We start from the raw sequence: 14,055 nt of genomic DNA, 5'->3' as shown, positions 1-14,055 counted from the left end.
AAGAGAGGGTTGGATCCTCTGAAACTAGAGTTACAAATGGTTGTGTGCTCCATGTGGTTGCTGGGAATTGAACCTGGGTCCTCTGGAAGAATAGCCAGTGCTCTTACCTGCTGAGTCATCTCACCAGCCCCCTGAAACCTAACTTTTAAAGAAGTAGTGTAATCCGTTAGACTGAGTCTGGACAATGACATAAGAAATTATATTCAATAATATACTAATGACAGAAAAGAGAACAAATTATTTAGTTTTATTAAAAATTTCCAGTTTATAACCAAAATATACAGCCACTACATTTAAAATCAGTTTTTACACTCACAGTTAAAGTGCTAAGAAAAACATTTACAAAACTGACATCAGTCTACTGTAAACAAAATAAATCTACAACAGTAGAGTGCAAAGCACATCCAGCTACTGTGAAGTACAGTCCATGCTCTAACTGGGTGTGCTCGCCCTACACAGACCCCAACAACAGCGACTGTCCATTCATCTGGACATCAACAGTTTCAGCCAACGCATGGAGAAGAAACATGAAGAACTAATGCCACAAGATACAAGTCTTCATCACAAACACTTTCTAACTAGATGTTTATGTGATAAAACAAGATTAGTTTTAGAATTTAGAATCACCTCAGCAATTTAATTCAGAATACCATTTTAAAAACTAAATTGCTAAGTACCAGTTATTTAAAAATAAGCTTGGGAATAATGAAAAAGGAGTATTTTTCCTGCCTTCATATCCCTTGGAAAACTGCTAACAGAAAATAGGGAAAGTCTTTTTTTGAGCAGGCATGGACAGTGTTCATCTGTAAATTTCTCATCATTGAGCAGAGCTGCCCAAGTTGATGTGTGTTGTTAATGCAGATTTCTCTTGAAGCAGTAAGATTATACTCACTAATAATTTAGTATGAATTGTCTAAGTTTCCTTATTCCTGACACTTGAAGTGGGTCATACTTTAGACATGTTGATTGGAACAGCTGGGACTAGGAGAGAAGTAGAAAGATTTCAGGCTGTGTATTTGGGGACAGGTCAGATAGAGTGGGGCTCACCCAGGGCATCACCTGAGTGGATCATCTGGACAGAAGTGTACCAAGTCTCTACTGAAATCAAAGTACCTTTCTCTAGCATAAGAATGCACCATAAGGCACCCAGGCAACTCTAGAGTATGGTGGGTACTGAACAACAATTTCTACCAGAAATCTTAATTATTCACAACGATATGGGGCAATTCAGTCTGAGTTTGGAACAACCTAATTTTGTACCTTTTGGATCATAAAATTAGGGATTTCCTGTGTGAGAGTTTCAAATTCTTGCATGTGTGTTTATATTCATATACTTTTGTTCTTATAACCAGAAATGTAAGTATAAAGAAAATATTTAAATGAGAGCTTATGGAAAATGTATTGACTGTATAGCATGGTATTCATTATTTCAGAGTGTCTATCAGGGGCATAAAACTTAGTAGTTAGCAAAAATAGAGTACATATCACTCTGGGGGATTATTCTGCCTCCAAATGGTATTTATTGATTATTCCTTTGACATTATGACAGTATGTCAGCTTAGAAAAGCTTGAAAACCAAACAGAGACCTAGTGAAGTTTATGTAACTTAAACATTCTCCAAGGCATTTGCTTCAAATTGATAAAATATCTTTAAGAACATGAATTCAACAACAAGACAAAGCTGCAGCTCTTGAGACGACCTAAGAACTTATACAGTCTCCTACTGTGACAGCCCGCAAGGGTAGGGATGAAAAGAACCTGTCTCTTTAAATACCTTGTTGTTTGGTTGTTCCTTTAATATACATCACGAAATTGCTAACATGTGGTTATTTTTTCACCCCCAAGCCAGTAACTTCACGTTTAGAAGAATACTTTCCAACTATTCAGACAGCAAGGACCTTAGACGGACGGCTGTCAGGAAATCCCTCATCAACAAGGGCTGTCTGCTGAGACAAGAGAGTAAGAGCCAGCTCATGAAACAAATATGGGGTCTAGAGATTCCGTACCACAGAAAACGAAAGAACCGCTAACCACAGATAACTCTTCCTCTTAGCAATCCTCCAAACTGACCATCAGATTAAAATTTCACAAAGTCTCGCCCTGTTTTGGAGACAGGGTCTTGTCATGTGGCTCAGGCTTGCCGTGAACTCCTTGCCATCCTCTGGCCTTAATTAGCTTCCTAAATGCTGGGATTATAGACATGTACCAACATGCTGGGCTTGAGAACAATAATTTCTTAATTTAAAATTTTAATTTTTAAGAATTAGATTTTTCCCAAAACTACACAGAGAAACCCTGTCTCGGGGGAAAAAAAAAGAATTAGATTTTATAATAGTTCCTACAAACAAAATGAGCGAATGTGATGAACTTTTCTTTGGAAGATGAGGAGGGGAGAAAGTTTGGTGACAATGGTATCTTTAAATTAATGAAACAAAATTTCACACTTCAGTGAGAAAATAAAACTCAAAAACAAAATCCAGAAGTTGGAAATAAAAGCAGAAAAGTTGGTATTGAAGTTGGTATTAAAAGTTGGTAAAACTAGAGATACAGTTCAGTGGCAGAAGGCTTGGATAGTGTATGAAAGGCCCAGTTCAATCATTTGCAACACACAGTCAGATACATCAAAAATGAAGGAAGGGAGAGAGGGAGGAAGGGAAAAATAAAAATAAAAGTTAAGCACGTGAAAAGTCTTACACGATGGGTAGTTCATGCCTGCAATCTTGGCACTCAGGAGACCCAGGCAGGAGGACTGCAAGCTTTAGGCTAGCCTGGACTACATGGCAAGTTCAAGGCCTTGATACTTGATACAAAAGACCAAACTGAGTCAGAGGACTTGCCTAGTATATGCAAGGCCCTAGTAGCAGACAATGCCCTCGTTCTAGTGGAAATAATAAAACAAACATAAAACATGAGAAGCTGGATAGTTTGGGGAAGGTGGAATACTATAAAAAGAGAAACGATAAAGAATTCAGATTTATTCCAATTCATGGCTAAGATATACAAGAAATGATACTCACTGACAAGAGAATTTCCAGATGCTGAACACCTTTCTCCTCTCTACTTGGCTTTTGAGACACAGTCTTACTATGTAGCTCCCGTTGGCCTAGATTTTATCACGCAGCACAGGATGGCCTTAAATTTATAACCCTTCTATCTTAGCCTCTCAAAGACTGGGACTCCAGGTTGTGTTACCACACTGAGCTTAGACAAACACTTCACACTAGAGAGTCCTTTTTATTATTTAAACAATTTCACATTTACATTATTTTTAAGGCATATTCATCTCAGCTCAATGTAAAAACCGTGTTGATGTTCTCTTACAAAAAAAAAGATTTCATATTCAATGTTTCTGCTGACAGGATTAGTTCTGGGAAATGATCTGAGACAGGGCTGAGGGAAGCTATTTGCCAGCTTTCCAAAACTGAGGGTGGAAGGAACAGCTAAGCAATCAGAAAAATCTAAGATGGATAACTCTAAATCACTCTAGGGCCACTTGGTTTTTCTTACATATCTTCCTTCTCATTATCAATCCTCCACATATTCACTAAAACTGGACTTCAGATTCACTGTGTGCAACAACAAGGACTTGGAGAGAAGGAAAACTGAAAATAAATGTGTTGTTTTTAGAGACAATTTAAAAATTATAACAGTCATGGTTAATGGCAGGATACATTTGAGAAATGTGTTGCTAGGCAACTGGGTCACTCTGCAGCATCGAAGCATGCACTCACCAAATCACATGCCTATTTTGTTACTAAGTGATATGACCCTAGGGACCACTGCTGTAGGGCAGGAGGTCTAAAACAGGTCTTAAACTTGTGATCCTCCTGCCTTGGGCTGCCTTGTGGTTCTTAACTAAAAATAACTAAATTGTCATTATGCACCATATGGCCATACAGGAATCTCTGAGTGAGAGGCTGAGCATCTAATTTAATTACTGGAAGTCAGTGAAAGACCTAAGACAAGGAATCAAGTATGGCTAAGGAAATCCTACCAGAAGCTGAGGATGAATATAGCTCAGTGGTAGATGACTGCCTAGCATATGAGAGGCCTTTCTTTTCATTTCTTTTTTTTAAATTTTTTTAAAGATTTATTTATAGCCGGGCGGTGGTGGCGCACGCCTTTAATCCCAGCACTCGGGAGGCAGAGCCAGGCGGATCTCTGTGAGTTCAAGGCCAGCCTGGGCTACCAAGTGAGTCCCAGGAAAGGCACAAAGCTACACAGAGAAACCCTGTCTCGAAAAACAAAAAAACAACAACAACAAAAAGATTTATTTATTATGTATACAGCATGTATGACTGCAGGCCAGAAGAGGGCACCAGATCTCATTACAGGTGGTTGTGAGCCACCATGTGGTTGCTGGGAATTGAACTCAGGACCTCTGGAAGAGCAGCCAGTGCTCTTAACCTCTGAGCCATCTCTCCAGCCCAAGAGAGGCCTTTCTTGTTCACCAGAACCAAAATGGGGTGGGAGGTGGGGGGCTACAAAGTTGACATAGTTAGGAAAGAAAAGAAAAGAAACTAGAAACCAGTACGCCAACCTAGACCTACTTTCTAATGTTAGGTACTCACCAGACTTCAAGCCCAACTGTACACGGCAAATCTACAGTACAAAGCATTCAAGACATTATATGAACTGATACGGGCAGTCAGAGCAAAGAAAAACAATCTTTAAAAGTAAATAGGTGGGTTGGAGGGATGGCTCAGTGGTCAGGAGCACAGGTTGATCTTTCAGAGGACTGGGGTAAGATTCCCCAGAGTGGTTCACAACCCTCCGTAACTCCACTTTCAGAGATCTGGGGACCCTCTTCTGGATCCTTGAGTACCAGGCATCCAAGTAGTGCACAAACACAGATGCAGGCAAAACATCCACACACATAAAATAGAACTAAAAAAAAGTCCCTGGAATTTCCTTGATCCAGTTCTTGGAAAGCATCACTAATTGACAAGATGTTGACAGGATGGAGCTACTGGAATCTCTATGTTTTATTAAATAATACTTAAAATTTTTGTTATATTTATTGATAGCGTGTATGTGTGTTCATGTCTACACACACACACACATACACACACACACACACACACACACACATGTACCTACACTCTACACACACATGTACACTACAGCTCACATGTAGAGGTCAGAGGACAAATTGTGGGCGTCTGTTCCCTCTTTCCACCATATGGATCTCAGATGGAACTCAACGTCAGGCTTGGCAGCAAGTGCTTGTACCTGCTGAGTCATCTCACTGGCCCTATTAGAAATAATTAAGGAATCTTTATGGTAATATTTTCTGCCAAGCCAGGACAAATTAACAATAACAAATCACGATTATCTCTAACAATATTTTGTGAGTTGTGTTTTCAAGGCTGGCAATGAACCCAGGGTCCTGTCTATTGCTGAGCTAAATCCCAACCCTGTTAGTACTTTAAATCAGGCCATCACTTTTCTGTGGCAACCTGACAGCTACACTTATTCAATGAATGTGAGGAGGCAGTTAAAAAGTAATGACTACAGGGAAAAATTCTATTCGATTTCTCTATGTTCTTTTAGATTTTATAATCAAGTTGAGTGGTGGTGGTATACACCTTTAATCCCAGTACTCAGGAGGCAGAGGCAGGTGGGACTCTGAGTTCGAGACCAGCCTGGTCTACAAAGAGAGAGAGAAAGTTCCAGGACATCTAGGGCTACACGGAGAAATCCTGCCTTAAAAAACAAAACAAACAACAAAAATAATACTAGATTTTTATAGTCATCTGAATGTTGGTTAAACCTGACAGTCTTTTAATTAGCAAAGGAGCCAGTGCTGTAACTGATCTGTTCACTCATTTTATTTTGAACGCATTGGGGAGGAGCTCTCTCAATGAACTACACTACAGAACTACAGAATGCATCTGGAAAGAGGTCTTAACTAAATACCAATATTCATAACTAAGAGAACAAAGACCACAAACTATGTCATTTCTTTTATGTTTATCAACTTAATATGCTTATGCTGATGTTTAAGGAGGGTTTTTTTCATTAATAAATCCATGTCTGGCATTTGTAACTTCTTTCACTTTTATTATATGTAACACAATTTCCCTCTTTTAAAAATCACTTCAGCTGGGGTGTGGTGGCACAGCTGACATCCCAGCACTTGGCTGGCAGAGGTAGGAGAACTACAAGTTCAGAGCCAGCCTGGGATATAGACCTACGACTTGGAGATCAGCACATGAATGGGGTTGGAAATGGAGCTCAGAGGCAGAACGCTTTTCTAGCATTGGGGGTCCAGGAGTCTAAGCCCTCGCACTGCAGCAACAGAACCAAACAGAACTACAAATGCCTCTCATGACATCCACCTTAAGTTCAAGGTGCCTTAGCTGTGTAAGCTGATTAAGTACACATAGTTTATGGGAAGAGAACGCAAGTGAGCTCACAGCAGTGACTATCAAATGGTCAAGGGAGAAGCAAGTGAGAGTTCAGGGGAATATGAGACTCCTAATCTAACCCCTACATTCCCTTCAACTGCAAACAAAAATGCTCGGTCTGAAGTTACACAGCTCATTGAAAAGGGAGGCAAGACTAGATATCAGCTTTCCTGACTCAAAATCCTAGGATATTTTAAAATAACAATGCATTCTTACTAGTTATTAAATAAAACCTGGCCAAAACAAAACCACTGAGTTCTAAATTTTGAAAAGCCAGTTAGCATAAAACAAAGAAACATCTGCAATTTACAAATACGAGCAAGCTTGCTTAGATATTTATCTGCTTCAGGAAATATAACAAGCTTGAAAAAAAGACCTTAAAAATACTAATTCAATAGTGAGTGGTAATGAGCAGACTAACAGAACACAGAACCTTAATTAATTCATTAATTTATCTTTTAAACAAGGTCTTCCTATGCAGCCCTCTATGCCCTAGAGCTCACTATGTAGACCAGGCTGGTCTGAACCTCACAGAGCTCCTCCTGCATCTACTCCCAAGTGCTGAGATTAAATGTGTACGCCACCACACCTGGCAAATTTTAAACTTTTGAATTATTAAAAAGCAAAAAACTTTTTTAACCAAGGGAAAATGATGTAGTGGTTAATAAAACTAGCATAAATTATGAACAATTCTACCATACCAACAAAAATATCCATGAAAAGGACAAGATAGGTTTCTAGGTGGCTATTTAAATAAAAGCCAAAGATAAGTATCCTTCAATACATTTAAATAGATTGAACTTAATGGATTTTGTACTGGCTTGGTCTTTGACCAAAATATTAGTGAAAAACTAAAAAAAAAAACAACTTCATATCCAGATTTTCTACTTAGAGAACACAGGAATAAACACATTGACATACACTGTTTTTTGTAGGCCAACCAAACAGCCCTGTCTATTAAGATGGTTGGCTCTACGCAGACTTTTAACATTGTCTTTTCCCAGAAGATTTGGATATCGAAAGAAAAGTATTATCCTGTACCAGTTTAGTTATTAAATAAAGATAAACAGGGTTAGAATTAGAGGAAGCAATTATAGTCTGGTGGACCAGTGAGGGACGTCTGGTTTTCCTAAGCTTTTCCCAGTACTGACATGACTTGAACAACAAAAAAATGAAAAAGAAGAAAAATTATGAAGAGATGCACAAATGCCAATGCATTTCCATAAATAATCAAATTTATGTAAAGGTATATAGACTTTAGGCTATATAGTTGAGTTAAATAAATGTTTTTCATATTTAAAAAAAATTACTTTAAGATGGGCAGTGGTGGTACACACTTTTTTTTTTTTTTGGTTTTTCGAGACAGGGTTTCTCTGTGTAGCTTTGCGCCTTTCCTGGACTCACTTGGTAGCCCAGGCTGGCCTCGAACTCACAGAGATCTGCCTGGCTGTGCCTCCTGAGTGCTGGGATTAAAGGCGTGCGCCACCACTGCCCGGCCTGTGGTACACACTTTTAATCCCAGCACTCGGGAGGCAGAGGCAGGCGGATCTCTGTGAGTTCGAGGCCAGCCTGGTCTACAAAGAGAGCTTCAGATACTCAAGTCAGGGATATACAGAGAAACTCTGTCTTGGAGAAAAATTTACTTTATTTTGAATTTATGTGTACATGTGCATCTGCTACAGTGCACTGGTGTCAGAGGAGGCCAGAGGAAAGCCTCAGATCCCCTGGAGCTGGAGTTACATGCAGCAAGGGTACTAGGAACTGATCTTGGGTCCTTTGGAAGAGCAGCAAGCACACTTAACCAATGAACCATTTCTCCAAGCCCAGGCTTTTTGCATTTTAATTGGCCACAAAAAGGCATAAAAGAAGTTTAAAAGAATCATGAGTTTATTTTTAAAGCTAGGTTCTAGAAAACTTCTGTCCCCCGTGTTTTTATGTGAAATAAAAAATTCCTACTTTACACAGATTTAAAAAAACGTAATCACAAACATATACATAAACAATTCTCAGGGTCTAAGTTGAGGGCTATGTAGTCAGTTGTTCATTAAACATTTTACTGAAAAGCTATGCTACACTAAGCCCTGTGCTAATCATTATTCACCAACTGTCTCTGAAACAAATTACTGTTTTGAGCTGACTATTGCCTTGGATCTCTTGCCTAATTATGAATAGAACAATATTGCTAAAATCAAAGTACTTTTCAAAACCCTTTTGATAATATATTAATACTTTAGGGGGAACTATCATTTTCTTGGGTGTCAACTGAACAAAGAAAACACTAAGTATTAACATATGCCAATCACAACAGAAATTAAAGTTACTCAGTGAGAAAACTGTCCAGACTTGTTAAGTCAATTTAAGCAGGTTAAGATTTGAAATCAGGGCTGGAGAGATGGCTCAGAGGTTAAGAGCACCGACTGCTCTTCCAGAGGTCCTGAGTTCAATTCCCAGCAACCACATGGTGACTCACAACCATCTGTAATGAGATCTGGTGCCCTCTTCTGTATACATAATAAATAAATAAATCTTTAAAAAAAAAGATTTGAAATCACTGTTCTGCTATAGTTCTTCAAAGAAAGGAAGGAAGGAAGGAAGGAAGGAAGGAAGGAAGGAAGGAAGGAAGGAAGGAAGGAAGGAAGGAAGAAAGAAAGAAAGAAAGAAAGAAAGAAAGAAAGAAAGAAAGAAAGAAAGAAAGAAAGAGAAAGAAAGAAAGGAAGAAAAGGAAGAAAAATTCTTAACCTATAGCACTAGTATGCTACAGAACACGGCCCAAACTGAACAGTGCTACTTGAAACAAACAACATTATGCAGTCTGTGCAGAACAAGTGAATGACGGCACCTGTTGAAGGTGACTGCAGGCCAACAACATTCACGTGCACCTCACCACCAGCTTGGAGGCGGTGCAAGTGCACGCACAGAATCTGGAAGCACCAAGGTGAGACTTTCATGGCAACGCTCACTTCACTGTCTGCACTTGGCCCACTTTAAAAGACAACCAATGAACACTTGGCAATTGGTAGTAATGCAGATGGTAACAGACGACATCTTTGAGCTGAAACTGGTATTTCTATCTTAACTTCCTATGATTGTTTGTGGATGTTTGTTTGGGTTTGCCCATGCTGTTCTACGGAGCTTCTCAAACAGAAGCTTCCTGAGTTACTGGTTTATTTATAGACAAGTTATCAGTTGTGCCTTGTAAGGCGTAAGGAAGGGTTTACTAACTGCCAGTTATAAGGGACTTCAGGCCTCTCTGAGTGGTAACTCCAGTTCCAAGGAGAAAGATAGGAGGACAGAGGAAGAGAAAACATTTGGGGCTAAATGCTCAACTGTGTCTTAGGAAGAATGGGTAATCTCTACTGGTACATACTTTAAAGAAGCAACATGACACAAATAAATCATGACTACCAGAAAACTGGCTCTTCTGTCAGGTAGGAGCTCTTAATTTTAAAGGGTGAAAGAAGCGTACACAGGAATAAGCATGTGTCAAGAAATGTACTACAGGAGACCTCTAATAAAGCTCCTAAGTCCTCAAGAATCCTAGTCTCTCTATTTCAGAATGCTTCACAGTTTCCAAGAGCTTCCATGTGGTTGTTTTCATTTGATCTTAATTTGACAACTTTGTGAGGTAGGTAGAGTAGATATTCATCTTCAATCTTCATTTTCAAACAAGGGGAGCTAGGCTCAAGGAGGCTGACTTGTTCAAAGTTGAAAACTAGCATATGGCAAAGCCAGGCTTCCCTCTCCAGAGTCTAGAATAATTTTTTCTGAGTGTGATTCTTGGATAGCCTGCTAAGTATCTTCTGTGTTTTTAGAAACACAGGTCTGTAAAATTCTACTGACTTACTGAGTAAGACTCTCCAGAGATGAGAATTGAGAATTCTGCATTTTATAATGGATAAAAAAGTAGGAAACAACAATATATTAGGTAACAATGTAAAGTGTATCACTGAGTCTGGCTAGATCTTCCCATGATCAAAAGTGATACCATCAGCCCATCATTAGGAGAAAGCGAGGTTAAAAGAATGGGCTTCAAGTCTGGCTAGCTAATAAATCACCTGGAAAGCTTCTGTTTGTTTTTAAAGCATCAACTCTCACCTGAGAGAAAGATGTTGGCTAACAAGAGCTCCCAGAGTGAGTGTTACCTGAAATCAGGGCTGGGGATCACTGTGTTTTCTGAATAAACACATTAGCATTTTCCAGAATTTTTCTTTCTGATCAGTTTCATACCCAATAAAGTTCACAGTTCATATTCTAAATCATTTAAGCTTTATAAGATAAAATGTCAAGTGTTTTTCACTTGGTATTTTTTAGATTAAAGGTATTCACAGAAAGAGTAACCATGCTCCACTTAGCTACAATGGTTTTCAAGAACCCAAATGAATCACCACTTTGGACTTAGATTATATATTTCAGATGTAAACAATGATTCAGAAACTGAAATTAGGAATGTGGGGCACAAGCAGTAGCCAACTGGCTACGGGGGAGTTCGAGTGCAGACAATCAGCTCACTATAGGAGGGCCTGGATATCAATGTCTGATGGCTTTGGCAAGGTCACATCTCACTGTAGAAAAATACAACAACGAATACAGAGAAAATATTTTGCCATTTTGTAATTTGTTTACCACTTAAAAACCCTTATAATGTGTGATGCTTATCTTACTGCATGCCTCCACAGAACATATCTGAACATGAAGTTGTCTATGAATCAATACAATTACCTAGGAGAAAAGATGGCCACAAATTAAATTTTTTCTATCATGCATATGGATATTATAAAAACATAGCCCATAAAAGTAATATTTACAAAAGTAAAAAACAATACAACTGCAGGGGAAATGCTCATCTCTGCCTTTACTCCAATGCTAATTCATCAACATCCTGAATATCTGTGGGGAAGACTATGGACTTCGAGAGTACCTCCCACAGGCCAACTGGACTTTTCTGGCACTTTGATCCTATTAGCTAATACCCTTGCTGGCTTATCACAGTCTTCTACAGTTTAAAAACAGTTCCTTTTTTTCACTCAGTGGAAATAAACCTACAAAGTCCTAGTATTCATCTGAGAAATAAGCCTTGCATAGAAATTTTCTTTAATTCTGAAACTTTGTTTTATTAACAGAGCTACCAGAATGTCATTTCACCACTAGTTCATATTATATGAAAGTTCACTACAAAGCAGTCACCACACATATAGGATTTTTCTAAATATAAAATAAGTGGGATTATAAAAATGCTTACCAGACAATCATCTCTTCACAACCTAGAAAGAATTATTTTTGTGATGACATGATTCTTAGTGTTTGGGATGTGTTTACACGCCAAGTTTGATGTGATATAAAAAGCAAAGATCTACCTTCTCAGTGGGCACACTCTGCCTGATTAAAAGCAGGATGACAGCAAGTTACGGCAGCCAGCCATGCGAAGACCAAGACTAAAACCCACTTTCAACAGCACAAGTTTCACTTTAGACGAGACTAAGCACTGGTCCCGTCCTCTTCGATAACACGGTTCATGCTGGTGCCGTGTGTGATGTGAGTCATGGGGTTGTTACTGAGGTCTCGGATGCTGCTGTGTCGTGACTGCTCATTGAGCCGATGAGAACTACTGTGCCTGGAGTGATCCGTCAGGCGTGACATGCTGCCGTGAGGTAGTCTCTCCTCCATTCCTCGGTAACTGCAGGGAGTGTACCTGCACAGTAGAGTGGATTTTAAAGTGAGTAGCTGAACACACCAGAAAGTAATGCTAATAATTTTCATTAAAATGCCTTAGTAATTGAAGTGCTCGGTAAATCAACAGTGAGAAGGCAGTAAGTGACGTGATTATTTAGAGTAATTTCATTATGCTGTAGAATTATCTGACATGGCTAACAGAGAGAATCCATGTAGGTCAGGATGAAGGCCCTATTCCCTGCAAAAGGGCAAACAGTAAATAGGTAAGCCTGACCCATTTGGAACTATGTTAAATACAGATCATTTTCTTACTCAAATATGTATCAAATACAGGGGGCTCAGAGAGATGAAGAAAGGGAACGAGGCACAGCCCTCAGACTGTACTTCTAGGTATAGTCAACAGTATGCAGACTCCAATTTCACTAAAAGACAAGGGTTGGAAGAGGGAATGAACGAATTGGAGGAGAAATGAAGACTTAAGCACCAGGGAATGAGCTGCTAACATTGGTGGCATCTGTGCCCATAGCATCTAGACGGACTAGTTACCAGCTGATCAGTCATCTGTATATGATCTTCCTTCTTTCCCTCAGGGTTTAAAGCTGTGAAGATGATAATTTGTAGAAATCATATCTACTTGGAAGTTGCATGCTGACACCCTATAACCAGTTCTCTCATCAGCAAATCCTTGTCCCCTAGCTGGGCTCTGCACACAGCTGGTTTTCCTACCCAGAAATGCAACTGTGGGCTGATCACATTTTCTTTTGTCACAACCCCGACTTAACGAACCACATCAGAGGCAAGAATATAAAAATACAAAAAACAATGACAATGAAAAAACTAACCTCAGCCACTGGGATGAGAAGTTATTAGCTCTAGGCCAGTCAAGGTCATGAAAACCAATTAGACTTTTTATTGGTCCATTTATAGAGCTCATACGGTATTTATCAATCTTTCTGGCTAAACAGTTGAGTTCTTTCAGGATAAGTACCATATTTCATATCTTTTTTAGGGGGTGGGGGTTCAAGACAGGTTTCTCTGTGTAGCCCTGACTGTCCTGGAACTCTGTAGACCAGACTGGCCTTGAACTCACAGAGATCCACCTGCCTCTGCCTCCTGAGTGCTGGGATTAAAGGTGTGGGCCACCAAAGGCCTTTTCTAAAATACTTTTTGTTCATATACTCACATACTCTTTTGGAAAACATAATTTAGGATAATAAAATTCAAAGAGAACTGAGTATACATACTTGATGACTTTAATGAACATGTTGCTTTTGTTTGTTTTTATAGCGTGGGGCATAAGAGGCCCTGGACTATAAGCCCTGCCTAAATATAATGTTTCTGAAAGTAAACAGGGCCAGGAATGTCTGTTAGGCCTATAATCCCAGCACTCAGGATGAGGAGACAAGAGAATTGAGAGCTCAAGGCCAGCCTGAGCAACATGGTGAGATCCTGTCTCAAATGCCAAGGGCAAGAGATAGATGCAGCACAGTTGTACAGCGCTGGCCTAGATAAAAGTTCACAGGTTTCATCCCCAGCACTGCATAGGAAAGAAAAAAACCATCTCAGAACATTGCAAACTATTTTGGGTTTTGTCTGTTTGCTTGTAGTACTGGGGATTAAAGTAAGGCTTTGGGCATACTGGGCAAGGGGCCTTCCATGGAGCAGTGACCCCAGTCTCATTCCACCCCCTTTTCTTTCTTTCTTTTTGAGGCAAGGTCTCTAAGTAGTCCTGGCTGTTCCAGACCTCACTATGTAGACTAGGCTGGCCTTGAATTTACAGAAATCTTCTCACCTAAGCTTCCCAAGAGCTAGGCTTAAAGGTAAGCACCACCATGCCAACCTAACAGTTATCAAAATAAATCATTATAAGCAGCTGAAGAGCTACTGTTTTAAAAATCACTCACCTACCTATCATAACTATAAAAAAATACCATGATTTAAGGTCAATCATTTGTAAAATTAAAAGATCTGAAAG

The 14,055-nt window shown here is 39.3% G+C and overlaps 1 protein-coding gene across 3 annotated transcripts in view; it reads right to left on the bottom strand.

Moving 5' to 3' along the window:
* Positions 1–223: 223 nt before the first annotated feature.
* Fzd3 (frizzled class receptor 3) overlaps positions 224–14,055 on the bottom strand; it is a 73,262-nt gene continuing 59,430 nt past the window's right edge. For 2 of the 3 annotated variants that reach the window (XM_052732918.1, XM_052732920.1), the window contains one exon: positions 224–12,099. In XM_052732918.1, coding sequence (XP_052588878.1) covers positions 11,886–12,099 — 214 coding nt within the window. In that variant the 3' untranslated portion in view covers positions 224–11,885. The remainder of the gene's footprint in view (positions 12,100–14,055) is intronic. The other variant, XM_052732919.1, reaches the window with a different exon arrangement.

Source organism: Peromyscus californicus, unplaced genomic scaffold (genome assembly GCF_007827085.1).
Source record: "Peromyscus californicus insignis strain IS unplaced genomic scaffold, ASM782708v3 Scaffold_12__1_contigs__length_115047231, whole genome shotgun sequence".
Taxonomy (NCBI): domain Eukaryota; kingdom Metazoa; phylum Chordata; class Mammalia; order Rodentia; family Cricetidae; genus Peromyscus; species Peromyscus californicus.
Note: the sequence above shows the minus strand (reverse complement) of the source record. Positions and strands in the feature narration are given on the sequence as shown.